Raw genomic sequence first — 16,886 nt, 5'->3', positions numbered from 1 at the left:
TCTACCATGTTCCAGGTAAGAGTCATCATGAATTCAGGAAGATCTGGGCTCCAGTCCTACTTGGAGGCATGTGACTCTGGGTAAGTAATTTAACCTTTCAGTGTCCCAGGAAATGCTAAGACTATGGTGCAAGAAAGATGCTGATCTACACTGGTAGAGGAAATTTCCTCTCTGCAAGTTACCTATGCCAATGAAATCACAGATCTAATCCCCAAAAGAAATATGGAAGGCATGGTTCTAGTGGTTTAGAATTTAAAGACAAGAAGTCAGCAGCCTTTCTCACAAGTTACATTATACTGGGGGCTTGTAGCAAGAAGACAACACAGTACAATGGAAATGAACCCTGGATTTGGACTTATAAAACCTGGGTCCTATTCCCAGCTTTTCTGCTTTGTACTTATGTGACCTTGGGCAAGTCATGTAACCTCTGTAAGTGAAGGGGTTGAGCCACATGACATCTAAGAATCATTCCAACTCCAGATTTATTATCCTATGTAGAATACATGTAATGGTGAAGATGAGCTTCAGAAAGAACATCATACACCTTCTCCCCTGTGGCCCCTTAGCAGAAAGAATGTTAGGCATGAATTCTAAAAAGTTACCCATCCTTAGAGCCCTACTGAGAGCTACACTTAATGTGTAGGTTTATGAGGTTTGTGGAAGTGTGAAGTTTTCCTTAGCTAAACTATGTCTTGAAAGAAACTAGGGTTCGCAGTGGCCAAGCTAAGGAGGAAGTGCATTGTTCAGGATTTGGCAAACACGTCTTCATTTGTACCATCCTCAGTTTTATAGTCCATGATCAGGTCCTCTCTCAGCCTTCTTCTTTCCAGAAAGAAGAATGAGCCCAACGTTTTAATCTGGGCTTGTAGACAGTAGTACCTCTATCTTTCCCATTACTTCTGTTGCCCCCTTTGTCCCTTCTTTAGGTCTGTTATGCCCCCTTTTAGCTTCAGCAACCCAAATCTCCCACCAAATTCCAAAGGTGGATACTAGACATAAGGGCTGGGTACCACATCTGTCTTGTATCCAATTCCCTTCTTGATGATGCCCAAGATTTTGTTGGTTGTTTCAGCCACAGCTGCGCATAGAGCCAATATCCATAGGGACATCGTAAGATTCCTATTTTCTTCATGAAGCCAAATCCTGACAGGGCAATAAGCTAAACGTGTAATATAAGTTGGGCATTTGGGGAGGTATAGGTGCCCAGCACCATTTAGTAAGTTACTGCCTGAGTTCACTAAATGTTATTCTAATGCCTTCCTTACACCCTGGAGTGTCTTTTGCTCACCTAGCAGGGTCTGCCTCCTTTTACATGTTATTAGCACTTAGCCTGATTCTTTCTCTCTTCATAAAAGAGTGGGGAGGCAAAAGGAGCTACTTTGGCATCCCTCTATTATTTCATACAGCAGAGAGTAAATGGTTCCCCAATGCAAAGGTAACTACTATAGGACAGGGGCAATGAAGGAGGAGGGGGCTGCATTCATAGTGCTGCATGGCAGGTGTCAACACCCAAAAGAAGATGATTTGATGAAGCCAGAAGGAAGAGTCAATAACTCTGGCTCAGATTTTGGGGTCTCTTTTGATGATGATGCATCTTAATTTAATTCATTTCAGCATGTGGTTATTAATCATCAGAAGTTGAGAAATGCTATTCTTCTTTTTCTCCTCCTCCTCCTTAAATTTTTTTTTTCAAAAAGCTCAGACAACTTCCTTTTGTCCTGGGCAATTTTCAGTTTTGATTTCCTGAAGTATAGCTCTGAAAAACAGGCTTTAAAAAAGCCCATTGTATACTGAAAGGAGCTACTTGACTATACCTTTAGACCCAAACCATTCTGGCTTCTGTCAAATGGCCAATAGTAGGCCCAGCCCAAGCTTTTCTGGCTCTTTTTTTAGCTTTTAATGGCTTAGAATGAGTGTAAATAGCTACTGTTTTCTATTGTGGCAAGAAACTCTGAAGGTCTTCTCCTCCCTGATTGATATCTTTGGGATGGTAAATTGGGCCATCTTTGTCTCGATTCTTAAATAGCCCTTAGTCACTGAATAGGTATGGCCTCAGACAAACTGAGACATGAGAAAGGCCTTAATTTAGAAAGGCTGGGATCACCCACTGCATCCTGGGCCATCTCCAGTCATCCTGACCTTTGTCTTGCCACAGGATTCCAATGACTCTGGAGGAGAGAGTGAGGCTGACAAATTTACACAATTCTGTTTCACTCAAATCCAAATCGCTCTCAAGTCAAGACATCACCCTCATGACGTCATGAGTTCTCTTCAAGAATGAAGGACAAACTACAACAACAGCAAAATTCAATTATCTAACATATGCATACACTCAACTGGGCACTATGGTTATAAAGACAAACACAAAAAGTGTTTCTGCCTACAAGGAGCTTACAGGATGAACCTTGATATTCATAAGAATATAATGTAGGGACATGAGGGTAGAGACCATTTTGGTTTTTTTGTTCTTACATCTCTATTGCCTAGCAAAGTGATAGGAGCTTAACAAAGCTGTATTTAATTCAGTTAAATTGAATTTATAGTATGACTATGCCATATCTCAACCTCAGGCCCCTTTAGCATTTCTTCTTTGTTCTAGGGTTATGGAGAAGCTATGATCATAGATTTAAAGTTGGAAGAGACCTTAGGGGTCAAGGTCTTGACCAACTTTAGACCAACAAAGGTCTCTTCAAACTTTAAATCTATGATCATAGCTTCTCCATAACCTTAGAATAAAGAAGAACTGCTAAAGGGGTCACCTGGTTCTACCAACTCATTTTATTTTTTATTTTGTTAATGTTGCCTTGAACTTCGAAACTACTAACAAACATGAATATTCCTTATACAAAGAGGAGAGAAAAAGAGGATTGTACCGAGAACCATGAGTATGTGATAAATTCAACACATTAGTTCCCATGCTATCCTTCTTCTCTGTCTCCCTCTGAAGTTTCATCTATACCGTGCATTAAAACAATGCTTCAATTTTACAGCTTTATTTCCTTTCTTCTTTTTCTTTAGCATCACTACCAATACCCTTCTGTCTTTCAATTTTCCTCTGTCCTCTCAAAAAACAAACAAAAACCCTCCCTAGTAACAAATAAATATAGTCCAGCGAAATGAATCCACTCATTGTCAGTATCCAAAAATATGCCTCCTTCTGTATCTTGAATCCATAATCTCGCTTTCAGGAAGTGCATAGTGAACTTTACCATCAGTCCTCTATAGCCATAATTGGTTATCTCATTGATGGTAGTTCTTTCGAAGTTGGGCAGCTGGGTGGTATAGTGGATTGAAGACAGACTTAAGTCAAGAAGATCTATATTCAAATCCTGCCTCAGATACTTACTAGCTGTATGACCCTGGGCCAGTCACTTAATCTCTGCCTCAGTTTCTTCAACTGTAAAATGGAAATCATAGCATCTACCTCTCAGGGGATGTGGCGACGATCAAATGTGATAACATTTGTAAAGCACTTGCCTGGAACATAGTAGGTGTTTTATAAATACTAGTTATTATTATTATTATTTTACAGTGGTTGGGTCACTATTCTCTTGGTTCTGATCACTTTATTCTTACTCATTAGCTCATATAACCCTTCCCAAGTTTCTTTGAAACCATTCCTTTCATCATTTTTATGGTGCTCTAATTTTCCATTATATCATATACCACAATTTATTCAGCAATTCCTTAATGGGTAGGCATCCCCTTAGTTTCCATGTTTTTGGTACAGCATAAAATACAGCTTTCAATATTTTGTGCACAGAGGTCCTTCCTTTCTTTCCTTTATCTCTTTGGGTTATATGCTAGTAGTGGTATTGCTGGGTCAGAGTGTCTACATTGTTTGCTGACTTTTTATAATTGTTCTAAATCCAACCAATCAATTCTACAAGTGAGAAAATCAAAGCCCAGGGAAGGTAAATAGCTTCCCCAAGGTCACACAGGAAGTAAGTAGGTGTTGGGGGATGGAGATACAATTGTATCCCCTCATCTCATCTGAGTGAGATCCTTGACAGCAGGTACCATCTTTTGCTTTTCTTTCTATCCCCAGTGCTTAGCAGAGTGCCTGGCACATATAAATGCTTAATAAATGCACATTGACTGACTGGTTGACTGTTATTTCATTGGTATAAGGAACCCTGATGAAGAAATTCCCAACTTCTCAGCAATTTATAGTATCAGACAGCTGTCTGGGCAGGAGCATTGAAAGGTTAATCAGTTTGCTAATAGTCACATAGCCAGCATGTGTTAAAGGCAAGATAGGTGCCCAGGTCTTCCTGGATCCCAAGGTGGTTCTCTATCCACTATGCCATGGTGCCTCTAAGAAGTCTAAATTCAAACCCAGGTCCTTTTTCACTTCTTTTGCCTCTGAGATCCTCTTTGCACAAGATACCCAAAACAAGGCATTTTTGGAATGGCTTGTTGTTTTTCACCAAATCCACCATTTGGGAACCTTCCCTTAAGAACCTGGGGACTGATGGTTCTAATAGGGAGAGTGGAGCCCCATTGTCTCTTTATAAGTAAGCTTGAATCTAAGACTTCCACATGAATCACAGCCTGTCAGACAATGGGCAAAGTCAAAGGCAGCTTCTGTGTTTCACTATAAAAAATAACATTAATTGTGATGCTTTGCAATTTCCTGAACAACACATAATTAGGTTAGATAAGAAACTAGCTGTGTCTAAGTGCTATAAATGTCTATATTAAGTTATTTTGAAAGTGCCGGGCACTTTGACATTTGAGAGTTCAGAGTAATTGAGGTATTGAAATAAAATTGCTTCTGTTATTTAAAAGGTCATTATCTTCTTCAGTTAGATATATGAAGATTATTTTCCACTCTACTGAACTGTTCTGTTTGGTACAATTAGCCCTGCTCGAGCAGATTCCAACAGGGGCTACTCCCACTTCTCATGCCCATAGCAATAGCCCAAGGCAGCTCTTGGAAATAGACATTCTGTGCATCAGATATATATCCAGTTCATTATGAGATAACAAAGGCTCCATGTATGTAGAATCCAGTCAAATTCCAAGTGGGTTTAATGAGAGGGACACCACTCAAAATTCATTGATGCTGTCTTCCGTTGGTTAAGGTCATCAACAGGTTTATTTAGGTGGCTATATCATAGTTGTAAAACAAAGTTAATAATCTTTTCAGGTTGTAGGCATGATTTGAAAACAATGTGTTTTTTTTTTTTCTTGTTGATAACCAAATAGCTAAGCTGAATACTATTGGGATTTTGTTAGAAGTGACCAAACCATTCCCTTTGCTTCATTCATTCATTCATTCATTCATTCATTCATTCATTCAATAACTACTGTGTGCTAGGAGCTGGAGATACAAAGGTAAAAATGAAATAGTCCTTCACCTCAAGGAGCTTGCATTCTATTTGAAGGAAACAGCATGTACCTGAATTAGTCAGTACTAACATATGCAAAGTGAACACTGAGCACATTTCTGAGGGCTTAAGGGGAAGTCACTAACAACTGAGGTTATTAGTATAGAATTCCCTCATATAAGAGGTGGCATTTGAAGTAGCCTTGAAGGAAACTAGGGATTCTAAGAAGCAGAGATGGGGTGTGAGGGTGAGTGGAGTGTGATCCAGGAATGGGAAGGGGCAGTTTGTGCAAAGGCATGGAGATAGGAGATAAAATGTTGTGTGTGGGAAGCACCAAGTGGGCCAGTTTGTGTGGAAATAGCATGTGTGTAAGAGAGCAACATACAATAGGTCTGGAAAGGCGGGTGATAGCCAGCTTTCGAATGCCAAGCAAAAGAATTTGCATGTATTTGATTCCAGAGGCAAAAGGGGGCCACTGGAGCTTTTTTGAGGAGAGGAGTGACTTGGTCAAACTTGTGCTTAAGGAATATTAGTTTAGCAACTATGTGGAGGTTGTATTGGAAAAGCCAAAGATTTAAGCCAGAAAGACTAATTAAGGTCCTATTATGATAGACCTTGTGAGAAATTATGAGGATCTAAATTAACATGGTGGCCATATGAATGGAAATGAGGACAGGTATGAGGGGATCTGTAGAGACAGAATCCACAAGACCTGGCAGCTGATTGTATAAGACGGATAAGAGAGTGAAGAGTTCAGTATACTTCTGAGGTTGTAGCTGGATGATTAGATGGAAACAAAAAAAAGTTAGAAAGATGGGAGGGTTTGGTAGGGAAAGACTATTGGTCCTGTTTTGGACATATGTATGAGATGCCTCCTGGACTTCTGGTTGGAAATGTTGGATCCCGAAGACCCACTTATTTTGCCTTCATTGATGTCCAAACTCTGTTGACAATGTCAGGGAAAAGTCCAAAAGACAAACTCTGTATTTGAGTTATACCTAGTAGTTTTGGTTCTGGGGGCAAGATTTATCAAGTACACTTTGAAAAAACAGAAAAGCATGTCCTCAAATGAACTTTTAAAGATACATTCAGTGGGGTTGGGGAGACACCTTGGGACAGCTCTCTAATGGAGAATCTATGGTAGGGGTCAGGAGCAGGGCCAGGTCAGCTGAGAAACTTCTTCCTTGGAGGATAAACAGTAGGGGGAAGTAGTGAACCATCTGGTATCTTTCATTCTCAACTAACAATTATTGCTAATTGGATGCTAAGACCAGCCATTTCTAAGTCTTTGTAATATATGTACTGTCAGTGCCTTGGGGAAAATCCTTGGTCAGGTATGGTAGGACCAGCTACAGTATGGATGATTTTGCTTTCTAGTCTGAAGAAGGAATCTGGTGGTGCAAGAATGATCATCGTTATCGGTGATATCATTACTGTGATAGAGGGTAAGCTCCCTGAGAGCAGGAGTTTGGGGATTTTTTTTGTCTTCGTAATACCTCCCACAGTACCTGGCACATAAAAGAAGCTTAACAAGTTCTTTTCAATTATTTGATTGATTGGGCTAGGTACTGATTGGAGCTTCTCTTTGAAGCTGAAGCTAAATTGGTTATCTAAAAGCTTTCTCTAAGGACATTTGGAAAAAAAGATGTTTTGTAACCATGTGTGAAGAACTGCCATATGAAGAATATGCTTCTGTCAAAGGACTACTCTCCATTACTGATTGGGAGTTGTTAAATCACATTTGCTCAAATGGAGCTATGAAATGAGAATATATTTGTCATCTCTGGGCATCACTGTCTCCAGTTAATCTCCTCTGCATCACCTACAATTTAGACTCTGAATCACAAAATATCAGAATTGGGACCTCAGAAATCTTCTAAAACAACTCCTACTTGAATAGGAATTCCCTCTACAGTATCTCTAAGTGACAATAATAATAATGATAATAATATCATTTATATATTACTTTAAGGTTTGCAAAGTACTTTATATGTGTTAACTCATTTGCTTTAGAAGCCTTACTGGAATAGAGAAGAGGAAGAAGAGAGTGAAGAATCAGAAAGAAAGGAGCAATGACATTGATGAGACAAGAGAATTCTGGAGGTGTGGTCCCCCATATCCTATGGAAACCTGAAGAACCCTAGAGATTCTTCCTCATTTGGCCTGAGACACTGAATGCATTGGATAGCCATGCTGTAAAATTCAGACAGTAGTGCTGCCGACATGACAGGAAACTAGCGAGACAGAGAGAAAGCCATCCTCACATCCCTGGGACTAGCAGAGAACAGTGAGAAAATCCAAGATGTATGTGGGTGGGGAAGGCGGGGTGGAGGGTATCAGTTAAAGGGCCTTTGCATTTGGCTCTCCTAAGTGACTCTGTGAATTCATGTAGGTCTTTGACACTATTGCCTCCTTATTTAAGTGTTTCTATTTTTTTTATTCCCTCTTTTAACAATTTCTTTTTTATTTAATCATAGTTTACAAGTGACAAGTTGGCCTGGACAAGTCACTTAAGCCTGATTGCCTCCAAAAAAGAAAAGTGAGAAGTTGGGTTCAGTCTATGGAGGGGTAAGAGGTAGGGATACCATGAAGAAAGTCCCAGAGGGCGATATTATCCAAGAGAAGTGAGAAAATCCCTGACAAGAGTCTCTTACATAAAGCTTGTACAACAAGCATTTATGAAACATCTGCTGCATGCAAGGCATGTAGGGAATAGGAACTGGGAAAAAATTAATGGCATAGTGCCTGCCCTCAAGGAGTTAATAATCTAGCTGAGAGAATGAGACATGTACACAAGTAACAGTATGTTAGGAAATGATTCAGTGCATAGAAGACCTCAAACAGAGTGGTCTAAAAAATTCGAGATTTTCTAAACCTGACAGGATCAGATGTACCATGAGGAGGTGAGGAAATTGGAATGGAAGGGAGAAATTCTTTCAGTCATGGTAGGTGGCATGTGTTATATGGGCATAGGAGGCTGACAGAGGAAAACAAGGAATTCTGGAGTCCAGGGTGGCTGGATCAGAGTATGAAGAAGGTGATTTAAAGAGACTCTGACCATTCTTCATAAAAAATCCCTCCTATACTAAGACCGTTCCATAAGGCCTTATCTTTAAGGCCTTCTTGCTTCTGCATTCTAAATTTCTAATTTCCTTAATTTCTGAATCCAGAGGGAACGACGCTACCAGCAGATGCAGACATAGGCAGTGATCAAATAAGTCAAAAATGAATAGATTCTCTCAGAGCTCCAGAAAGACATTTTTAATTTGATTTTAAAATGTATTTTTATTCTGAATTTAATGAGCTCCCAAATCCCATTTTCACATACAAAGTAGAACCAAAACTGAGAGTCATATGTGAAAATACTAATCTCTATTATATATAGTTGGGTGGTTTTTTTTGTCCAGGCACTAGGATTAAGTGACTTACCCAGGGTCACACAGTAAGTGTTATGTGAGGCTGGATTTGAACTCAGGCTTGCTGAATGCAGGGCCGCTGCTCTATCCACTGTGCCACCTAGCTGCCCCTAGTTTTTTTTTCCCTGAAGACCTTTTGTAACCCCATTCTCTTTAGACTGTCCCCCACCCAAAGGTGGCAAGTTCCTTGAGGGCAGGGACTATTTTACTATTTTTTTCTATTCTCAAAGTCTGGTATATAGAAGACATTTAATCAATACTCCTTGAACCAAGTTGAATTGAATTTTGGACATATTTAACTGTTAATAATTTTTTCCTTGTTAAACCTAAATTTGCCTCTTTCCAACCTTACCTTTTGCTCTTAGTTCTGTCTTTTAAGGACCAGAACAAGGGTTCTTAACCTTTTTCTGTGTCAGGAACTCTTCTGAGAATCTGGTGAAGTGTATGGATACATCAGAATAATGCTTTTAAATAACTGAAAGAAATGCTAAATTTCAGTTAGAATTTAGTGAGGATAAGGACGTAAATGTTCCCATCCTCAGTTATATCAGATTTCACCTGTTACAGTTCCCAATGAAATCTATCAACAGACCCCAAAGACACTTCCCTCCACCCCAGACCGTTAAAACAAAACAAAACAAAAACCAAACCCAGGTTAAGTACCCCTGGCCCAGAAAGACAAGTCTAATTCCTGTTTGCAGTGGCAGATTTTCCTAGTACCTGAAGGCAGCTATCCTTTCTCCCTTTTCATCTCCAGGCTAAACATTTTTAATTCCATCAGTGGATTCTTATAAGAAGTGACCTCATGCGCTTCTTATCATCTTGTTTTCCTTCTCTGTATGCTCCTCAGCATATCAATGAAATGTTGGTGCTAAACAGCGGTGCCCACAACTCAGCAGAACACAATATTCCGGATGTGCTCTGGCCCAAGCAGAGTTCCATAGTACTGTCATTTCCTTAATCCTGAAAGGTAGCTAAGCCTAACTGCATTCAGTGTGTGTGTGTGTTGTGTGTGTGTGTGTGTGTGTGTGTGTGTATGCTTGAGATGTAGGATGTAAGGTCTTTAATCTTTCAGCAGCTGTGGTCTTAGTGATGGCTGAGCCACTAGGCATGCCATGCAGAGATTCAGCAGGGGTAAGGGCTGTGAATGAATTTTATCATTTTGTTCAGTACTCACTTGATTTAGAGTCAGATGATAAGGATTAAAATTCCAATTCTGTAACTTACTAGCTGTGTGACCTTTGGGTAGGGCACTTAACTTTCTTGGTCCTCAGTTTCCTTATTTGTAAAATGGTAAGAGTTGCACTAAATGACCATTATGGTCCTTTTAATATCCTAGGGCCTTTAAATTTGCAGTTATAGCTCCACATTTCAGCCATGTTACAGAAATCATTGCAGCACATATTTTAAAATTATTTTGTACGAAGTTATAAGCAATACTGAATTTAAGTTGGTATGGTGCTTTTTGGTTGACAAAATGCTTTCCAATGCTTTTCCAACCAGTGTTTTGGTTGACAAAATGCTCATAACAACATTGTGAGGTGCTGGATATGCCAGTTAGGAAAGCTTGGGTTCAAATTCTGCCTATGACACTAACTGTGACTGTCAGTAAGTTGTTTTACTTTTATTGGCCTCAGTTTCCTGATTAGGTTAATATTAATCAACCAACAAACATTTACTGAGTACTTATGAGCCAAGAAGTGGGGATAAAAAGAAAAAAAAATAAACAGTATTTGCCCTCAGGGAGCTTATATGCTATTGGAAGAGACAACAAGTAGTCAAGTCAGTATTAGTTAAGTGCCTACTCTGTGCCAGGCACTGGATTAAGTGCTATATGCATATAAATATATACAAAATAGATATAATATAGTTTTGGGAGAGAGTTTCGCATGGTCAGCGAGGTGATGCAAGAGATAGAGCTCCTGGCCTGTAGTCAAGAGGACATGAGTTCAAATCTGACCGTTTACTAACTGTATGACCTTGAGCAAGTCATTTAACCCTGCTTGCCTCAGTTTCCTTATCTTTAAAATGAGCTGAAGAAGAAAATGGCAAACCACTCTAGTATTTTTGCAAAGAAAACCCCAAACGGGGTCACAAAGCATTGGCAATGACTGAAAAAATTACAGAACAACAACTCCCATGTATGGGGTTCAGGAAAAGTCTCCTGAAGGAGGGAGCATTAAAGCTAAGCCTTGAAGGAAAGTACCATTGTATTCCCAGGGCCTGGCATACGGTAGGCACTTAATAAATGCTTATTGACTAAGAGGGGACGTTGTGGAAGGAGTGCATTCAAGGCATAGGGGATCACCTATGCAAAGGTTGTGAGGATCAAATGAAATGACATTTGTAAAGAACTTTACAAAGTTTTAACACTATATTAAAATCAGTTCTGATTATTATCCTTTTTGCAAATGTGGCAACTGAGGTTCAGAGGTGAAGTAACTTGCCTGTGGTCACATGGGTAGTAAGTGATAGATATGAGACTCGAATCCACGTCCTTTGGCTCTAAATCCAGTAGTCTTTCATTTATGGTTTAGATACCAGCATAGCACATCATTCAATACAATTCAGTTCAACAGGCATGTATTAAATGCCTACTCTGTGCAAGGACCCTTTTGTGCTGTAAGCTGGTATGTTTGTTGGGGTGCATAATCTTTAGTTCCTGCGAACTCTGGAAACATGGAGCATGACACCTGCTACCCCGAATTTTCGGGTCTCAGAAGCATTGCCGGCTGCTCTATTCAATAAACCTAATAATTACCAGTGTAGAAAGCTGTGGGAGGCTGGTCTTCTTCCCTCTCTGGGGCCTCTGCCCTCCCTTTCCAGGGTGACTCTCCTGCTCTAATGATAGCAATTACTATGCATTCCACTCATCTATGGATTGAGAGTACTAAGTCAACAATTAGTCTGCTCCCTTGGCAATATGAGGCCGAGGTTAAGAAAAGCAAGGAACAAATCACTCTGAGGAGCATCTGTCGCCCTCCATCTCACGAGTTCTGTTTGCAGCTGATCTGAGAGGAAGCAGCAGCTCATCTCTCCCCTCTCCTATTTTTTTTCTTTCATGAGAGGTGATGACTGATGAAGAGTTGCAATTTGTAACACCAATGATTAATAAATATCGAATGAGAATATACTTAAGCTTTCATGGAAAGAGACTCAGGCTAAGGTCTAATGATGTACAAAATGCTCAAATGTAATCATATCTGCTAAACTGATTGAGCGTCTCAGCAAACAATGGGTTTCAGCCCATTTATATAATGATCCTTCATAACTAGATAACATTTTGCATCCATGATCTCATTGAATCCTCATTGGTCCAACCATATCTAGACCCCCAAGGATTTGGGTTAGTATGGCAGATCTTTAGTGGTAGTTAGCCTTTCAGGCTCACTTTTTTTTTTTTGCCATCCACTCATTTTAAGAACTGGGAATTTCTAAAGGTGATTCTATTCTAGGCATTTAGTGACTCGCTCTGCTAAGGAAGGCAGGTAAGAAAGATTGTTGAAAGAGTCAAATATTTCACCACAACAAAATGAAGACAATCTTAATCCTGTTTCCTTCCAGGATTTTAGGGAACAAGACTCCCTATGAATCATGGTTTCCAAGAAGTCACGGGCCAAGTCTGAGCAGCTTTGGTGTCTTCCTGGAAGAATCCTGACTTGGCTTAGCATCACTGAAAGACTAAATTTGTGCCTCATTGATGACCTGTTTCCCAGCTGCTGCCATCTCTACGTATGTCATTACAAGCTTGACTTTTCTTGGGCACTATTTGCTTCACCTTTTCTGTAACCAGGACGTGTCATTTGGTTGCTCTACTTCAAAAGCAAATTTTCCATTTAAAGCCCAACAGTATAAATTCTGCTGTTATCACTACTCTTCTCAGAAAAATCTGTTGCCTCAAGGGGTGACAGACCTGATAGAGACCTTCATTCCTCTTCCTTCACATTTCCAAAAATTCCTCACCAACCAACAAATTCATTATGGGCACATGTCCTTATGGGCAACAGAGTCCTTGTTCTTCTACAATCAGAATTTGATCCCTAGGCCAAAGTATTCTGGGAAATGTAGTTTTTCCCCTATAATGAGTCTGGTAGACAGTAGGGCAGGAAGGCAGGTATTATTGTGCCCATTTTATAGAAGAGAAAGTTAAAACTCATAGAAATTACATTATTTACTCAAGGTCACAGAAAAATAGGAAGTACAAGAAGCTGAATTAGAATCCAAGTTTTGTAACACCCAGTCCTATGCTCTTTACACCACATAACAATACCCACTGACTCTCTACTCACTATTTTTCCCATGATGCCTATAGTACTGTATAGTGTCCTAACGAACAAATCTTATAGCAGAACATGGGATAAGAATGTGGCTTTATTCCAGTTTCATGAGGTAGCCTATAAGCTAGAACAAAAGAGAATGAATTCCTATTCCTTTAGAAAATATCCAGTGTGATTATCAATATTCAGATAATTTGAATTTCCCAATTTTCTTTTATTTTCTGCATTCAACACAATAGCTCTCATCTCCCCTCAAGAGCATAAGGGATCAATATTTGAAGAATAAAATCCTGAGCCAGCATTGCTATGTGGAGTGTGAAGACAGGCCCTAGAGTAGTGCTAACCAGCTGCCTATACCACCAAGTGTGGTTCTCCCGAGGAAGTTATTTTAATTAAATTGTCAATACAACACGGGGATCCCCAAGGACATCAGTGTGCATCTCCAAATAGGTGCCTGAGAAATTCAGCCAGCGTACTTAACCCAAAGCAGAATCAAGATTGCCTGCTCTCCTAAACCCCAAGGGATGCACTGCGGATCCTCAGAAGATATGGCTGGGTAATTACTGTTACTTAGTAGTGGAGGAGGGGTAGACCAAGAAAGGAGACAATGAGATTTCATTTAGCAAGAAACTAAAATCCCTTCACACTTAAAGGGCTACAAATGGATGCGATCTGTCTGGGAGGTGCCATGAATCAAAGATCAATACTGTATTTTAGCTTTCTGGGGAAATGTGCTTCAAAATAGCTTGAGCTGGATAGATTCCTCTGAAATCATCACAAATGGCTCCAAACACACCCATTTACCCCATGGTTCTTGTTTGTTGACCAGGGACTTAGGCAAAGGTGCTTTTTATGATTACCTTTACTTTGAAGTTTCCTCTTTACTCCACATCCTGTTCCAGAATTTACTTGGCTTTTAATGACTTTTGCATGAGTATCCTAAATTTTGTTGCACCTTAGGATTTTAGAGCTAGCAGGACTATTGGGAGATCATTTACTTGAACTTGTGAATTATATAGATGAGGAAACTGAAGCTTAAGGGAGTTAGGTGACCTGTCTATGGTCACTAAGTTGGTAAGTAGCAGAGTCACAGTTTAGACTCCAAATTCACAGTTCCTTCCACTATAGTAGGCTGGGGCTTGATTTTAGGGAGAAATTGAGTCATTGTTCTGGCTGGAGTTGACTGGTTGGTTTCTTTGTTGGAGTGATGATGTCAGAGCTCTGCTGGCCAATTACGGCAAAAGAACTTATGCTAGAAGCCAAGACTTGGCCTCTTGAGTTGAAATTTACTATTGCCGTTATTGCTTATTCCACTATGGTGGCAGGCATAGTGTTTTGCATGGGAGCAGAATGAAAGGAGGATCCAGGGGACCTGTATTTGACTCTTGGCTCCAACTCTTAACCATCTTTGTAACCAAGGGCAAGTCACTTGATTTCTCTTAGCCTCAGTGTCTTTTCCCATAAAATGGAACTGATCATTCTTGCACTACCTACCTCCTATGATTGTTGTGGGGAAACTCTTTGCAAGCCTTAAAATGCTGTACAATATGAGCTATAATAATATATAATTATGATTATTCCATGGCTCCCCTTCATTGACTCACCTCAAAGAGTATGTTGAACTGTGTTAGAGTAAACTGCACAAGATATGTTCAATGAGGGCCAGGAGATACACCCAGAAACAGGGTCTAAGGGAAACCACACGGACAGATGTAGGGAGGTCAGTCTGAAAGTCAACTTTGGACAGGCTCACTGTGTCAAGATCCACACAAGATTCTTTTCTTGCTTCCTCTTATGGACTTCATAACCAGAGTGCACTTGGCTCTGGGTTACTGTTTATTTATGTAACTGAGACATAGAGGAACATGGTCTTTCAAAATTATGGAAACCTTCAGGGGGTATTCTCCCACAAGTTTATAAGAGCTCATTTATTTGATATAGCAAGTAGAGTTAAAGGTGAAACAAGGGGAGATGTGTGGAAGGTGGATCAGGCCTATATGGCATCCCATCATAGCACAAATGACAAATCTTTAGTCTACCTAATTAGTCACTCAATCAATCAGTCAACCAGCATTGCTTATGCCTTCACTATGTGCCCGACCACGGCACTTAGTGTCAGAGATGTATGGGGTAAAGGAGAGCATGCTTCGTGATATTGCTGGACCATTGCCAGTCATCTTGATTTTTCTCTTGCCACTGGACTTCGATGACTCTGGAAGAGAGTGAGGCTAATGACTTTGCTCTGCTCTGCCTCACTTAAATCCAATTTACCACAATTCATCAAGCTGGTGATGTCATCCGTCATCTTTTGGGAATGAAAGCTGAACAGATAAACCCAAGATAGATAGCTGCTTCCTCCACTCTTGCCTCAGGCCAATTCTCCTCCCACATGTTAGAAAAACCTCACATTGGTTGGGAAACTTTACCCTTCTTCCATAAGCAACCACTTCTTTCCTCCCTGGAGGTTCGTGGTCTTTGACTGTTTGGGCTGTCTCTTTAAAACACAGTGTAACATAAGAAGTTGAATAATCTCATTGGGACTAAAATAAAGATGAGGTTGCTTTTATTATAGCAATCAGGCACCAAGACTTCTCGTCCTCACCTCAAACCCAAACTACAGGGACAATTCTAAAAATAAAATCAAAACATTCACTAAACTATTTGTAGTTTAAAAAAAAAAAGGAAACAAATAACTCAACAGCTGTTTTCATTGGAGATGGATCTGTGGGTAAAAGGTCAGAAGTTAGGAAATAGCTCTTGTTTGACCTACTATCATCACATTAGGCATGCACCAGGAGGGAAAGGAGGAGGGGGCAGGAGAACGGCTTCTCCATGGGTCTTTTCCAAGTAAATAAACAACAGATAACAGATGTGGGCAGATGACTAGAGTACCACTACCACCAATATCAAAACCATCAGCATCAACACCATCCTTGGTAATACAACTATAAAGGAAAACTGATTTCTATGTTGTTAGTAAAACCTTTCAAATTCTAGCTCAGACACTGGGAATTCAATGAGTGAATTTCATGATAACTTTTACATGTTGATTTGGATAGAAATTAATTTTTGATGAACTTATGATACCACTAATCTTCTTGTCACTGGTCTGTCCCCCTTCCCAGCCCTATCTGCCATATAAACAAAATCTCAGTCTTTTCCCTTCCACCCTCTGTAGTAGGGTGTCTTATGGTTTTAACATGCTAATTCTAACACAGAGTTGGCTTTATTTCAAAGTGTCAATTAACATTTCCTCAGAGTTCAAGATAAATCCGTATCTGCTCTATTTTTCAACTGGACCTTTGTTTTCATCAAGGTGTGAGTTCTCAGTAATGGACTTCCTCTCCCAATGCCTTTCCAACAACTTTTAGACAACTGTTTGGAGCACTGATAGACAAATCTACTAAGCATCTATTAAGAGCTAACTATGGGTCAGCACTTTGCTAAATACTAGAGAAGACAAGGTATAAAGAGGTACTAGAAAGTAGGCAAGGGAGGGGAAGGGTAGGAAGGTTAGAGTGGCGTGAAAGCCTAGATCCAAACAAGATAAAGTGAAAGCCCACCTATCATACCCCAGGGTAGACCTAGGGGTAGAGTCTAAGTTTCCAGTGTGGAAGAGGTACAGTTAAGTAACTTGCCCTAAGGTCACAAACTTTATGAGTCAGAGGCAACACTTCAACCTTAACTTTCCTGAATCCAAGGCCAGCCTTCTATCCTCTACTATATTGTTTCTCAAACAAATACATACATACAAATACATACATACATACATACATGCATACATGCATAAATAAACAGATGAATAAATAAATAAATAGATAAATAAACAGATAAATGAATGAATGAATAAAATAAATAAA

The 16,886-nt window shown here is 39.8% G+C and overlaps 1 protein-coding gene across 1 annotated transcript in view; it reads left to right on the top strand.

Annotated features, from left to right (window-relative positions):
• Positions 1 to 16,320, top strand: part of VSTM4 (V-set and transmembrane domain containing 4) — a 161,706-nt gene extending 145,386 nt beyond the window's left edge. Inside the window, exons 8-9 of the mRNA XM_078150904.1 lie at positions 16 to 80; positions 12,314 to 16,320. Coding sequence (XP_078007030.1) covers positions 16 to 80; positions 12,314 to 12,407 — 159 coding nt within the window. The 3' untranslated portion in view covers positions 12,408 to 16,320. The remainder of the gene's footprint in view (positions 1 to 15; positions 81 to 12,313) is intronic.
• The last annotated feature ends 566 nt before the right edge of the window (positions 16,321 to 16,886 follow it).

This window comes from Phascolarctos cinereus, unplaced genomic scaffold (assembly GCF_003287225.1).
Source record: "Phascolarctos cinereus isolate Bilbo 61053 unplaced genomic scaffold, phaCin_HiC Scaffold_3;HRSCAF=262, whole genome shotgun sequence".
Lineage (NCBI taxonomy): Eukaryota > Metazoa > Chordata > Mammalia > Diprotodontia > Phascolarctidae > Phascolarctos > Phascolarctos cinereus.
This window is presented reverse-complemented; position numbering and strand designations above follow the sequence as displayed.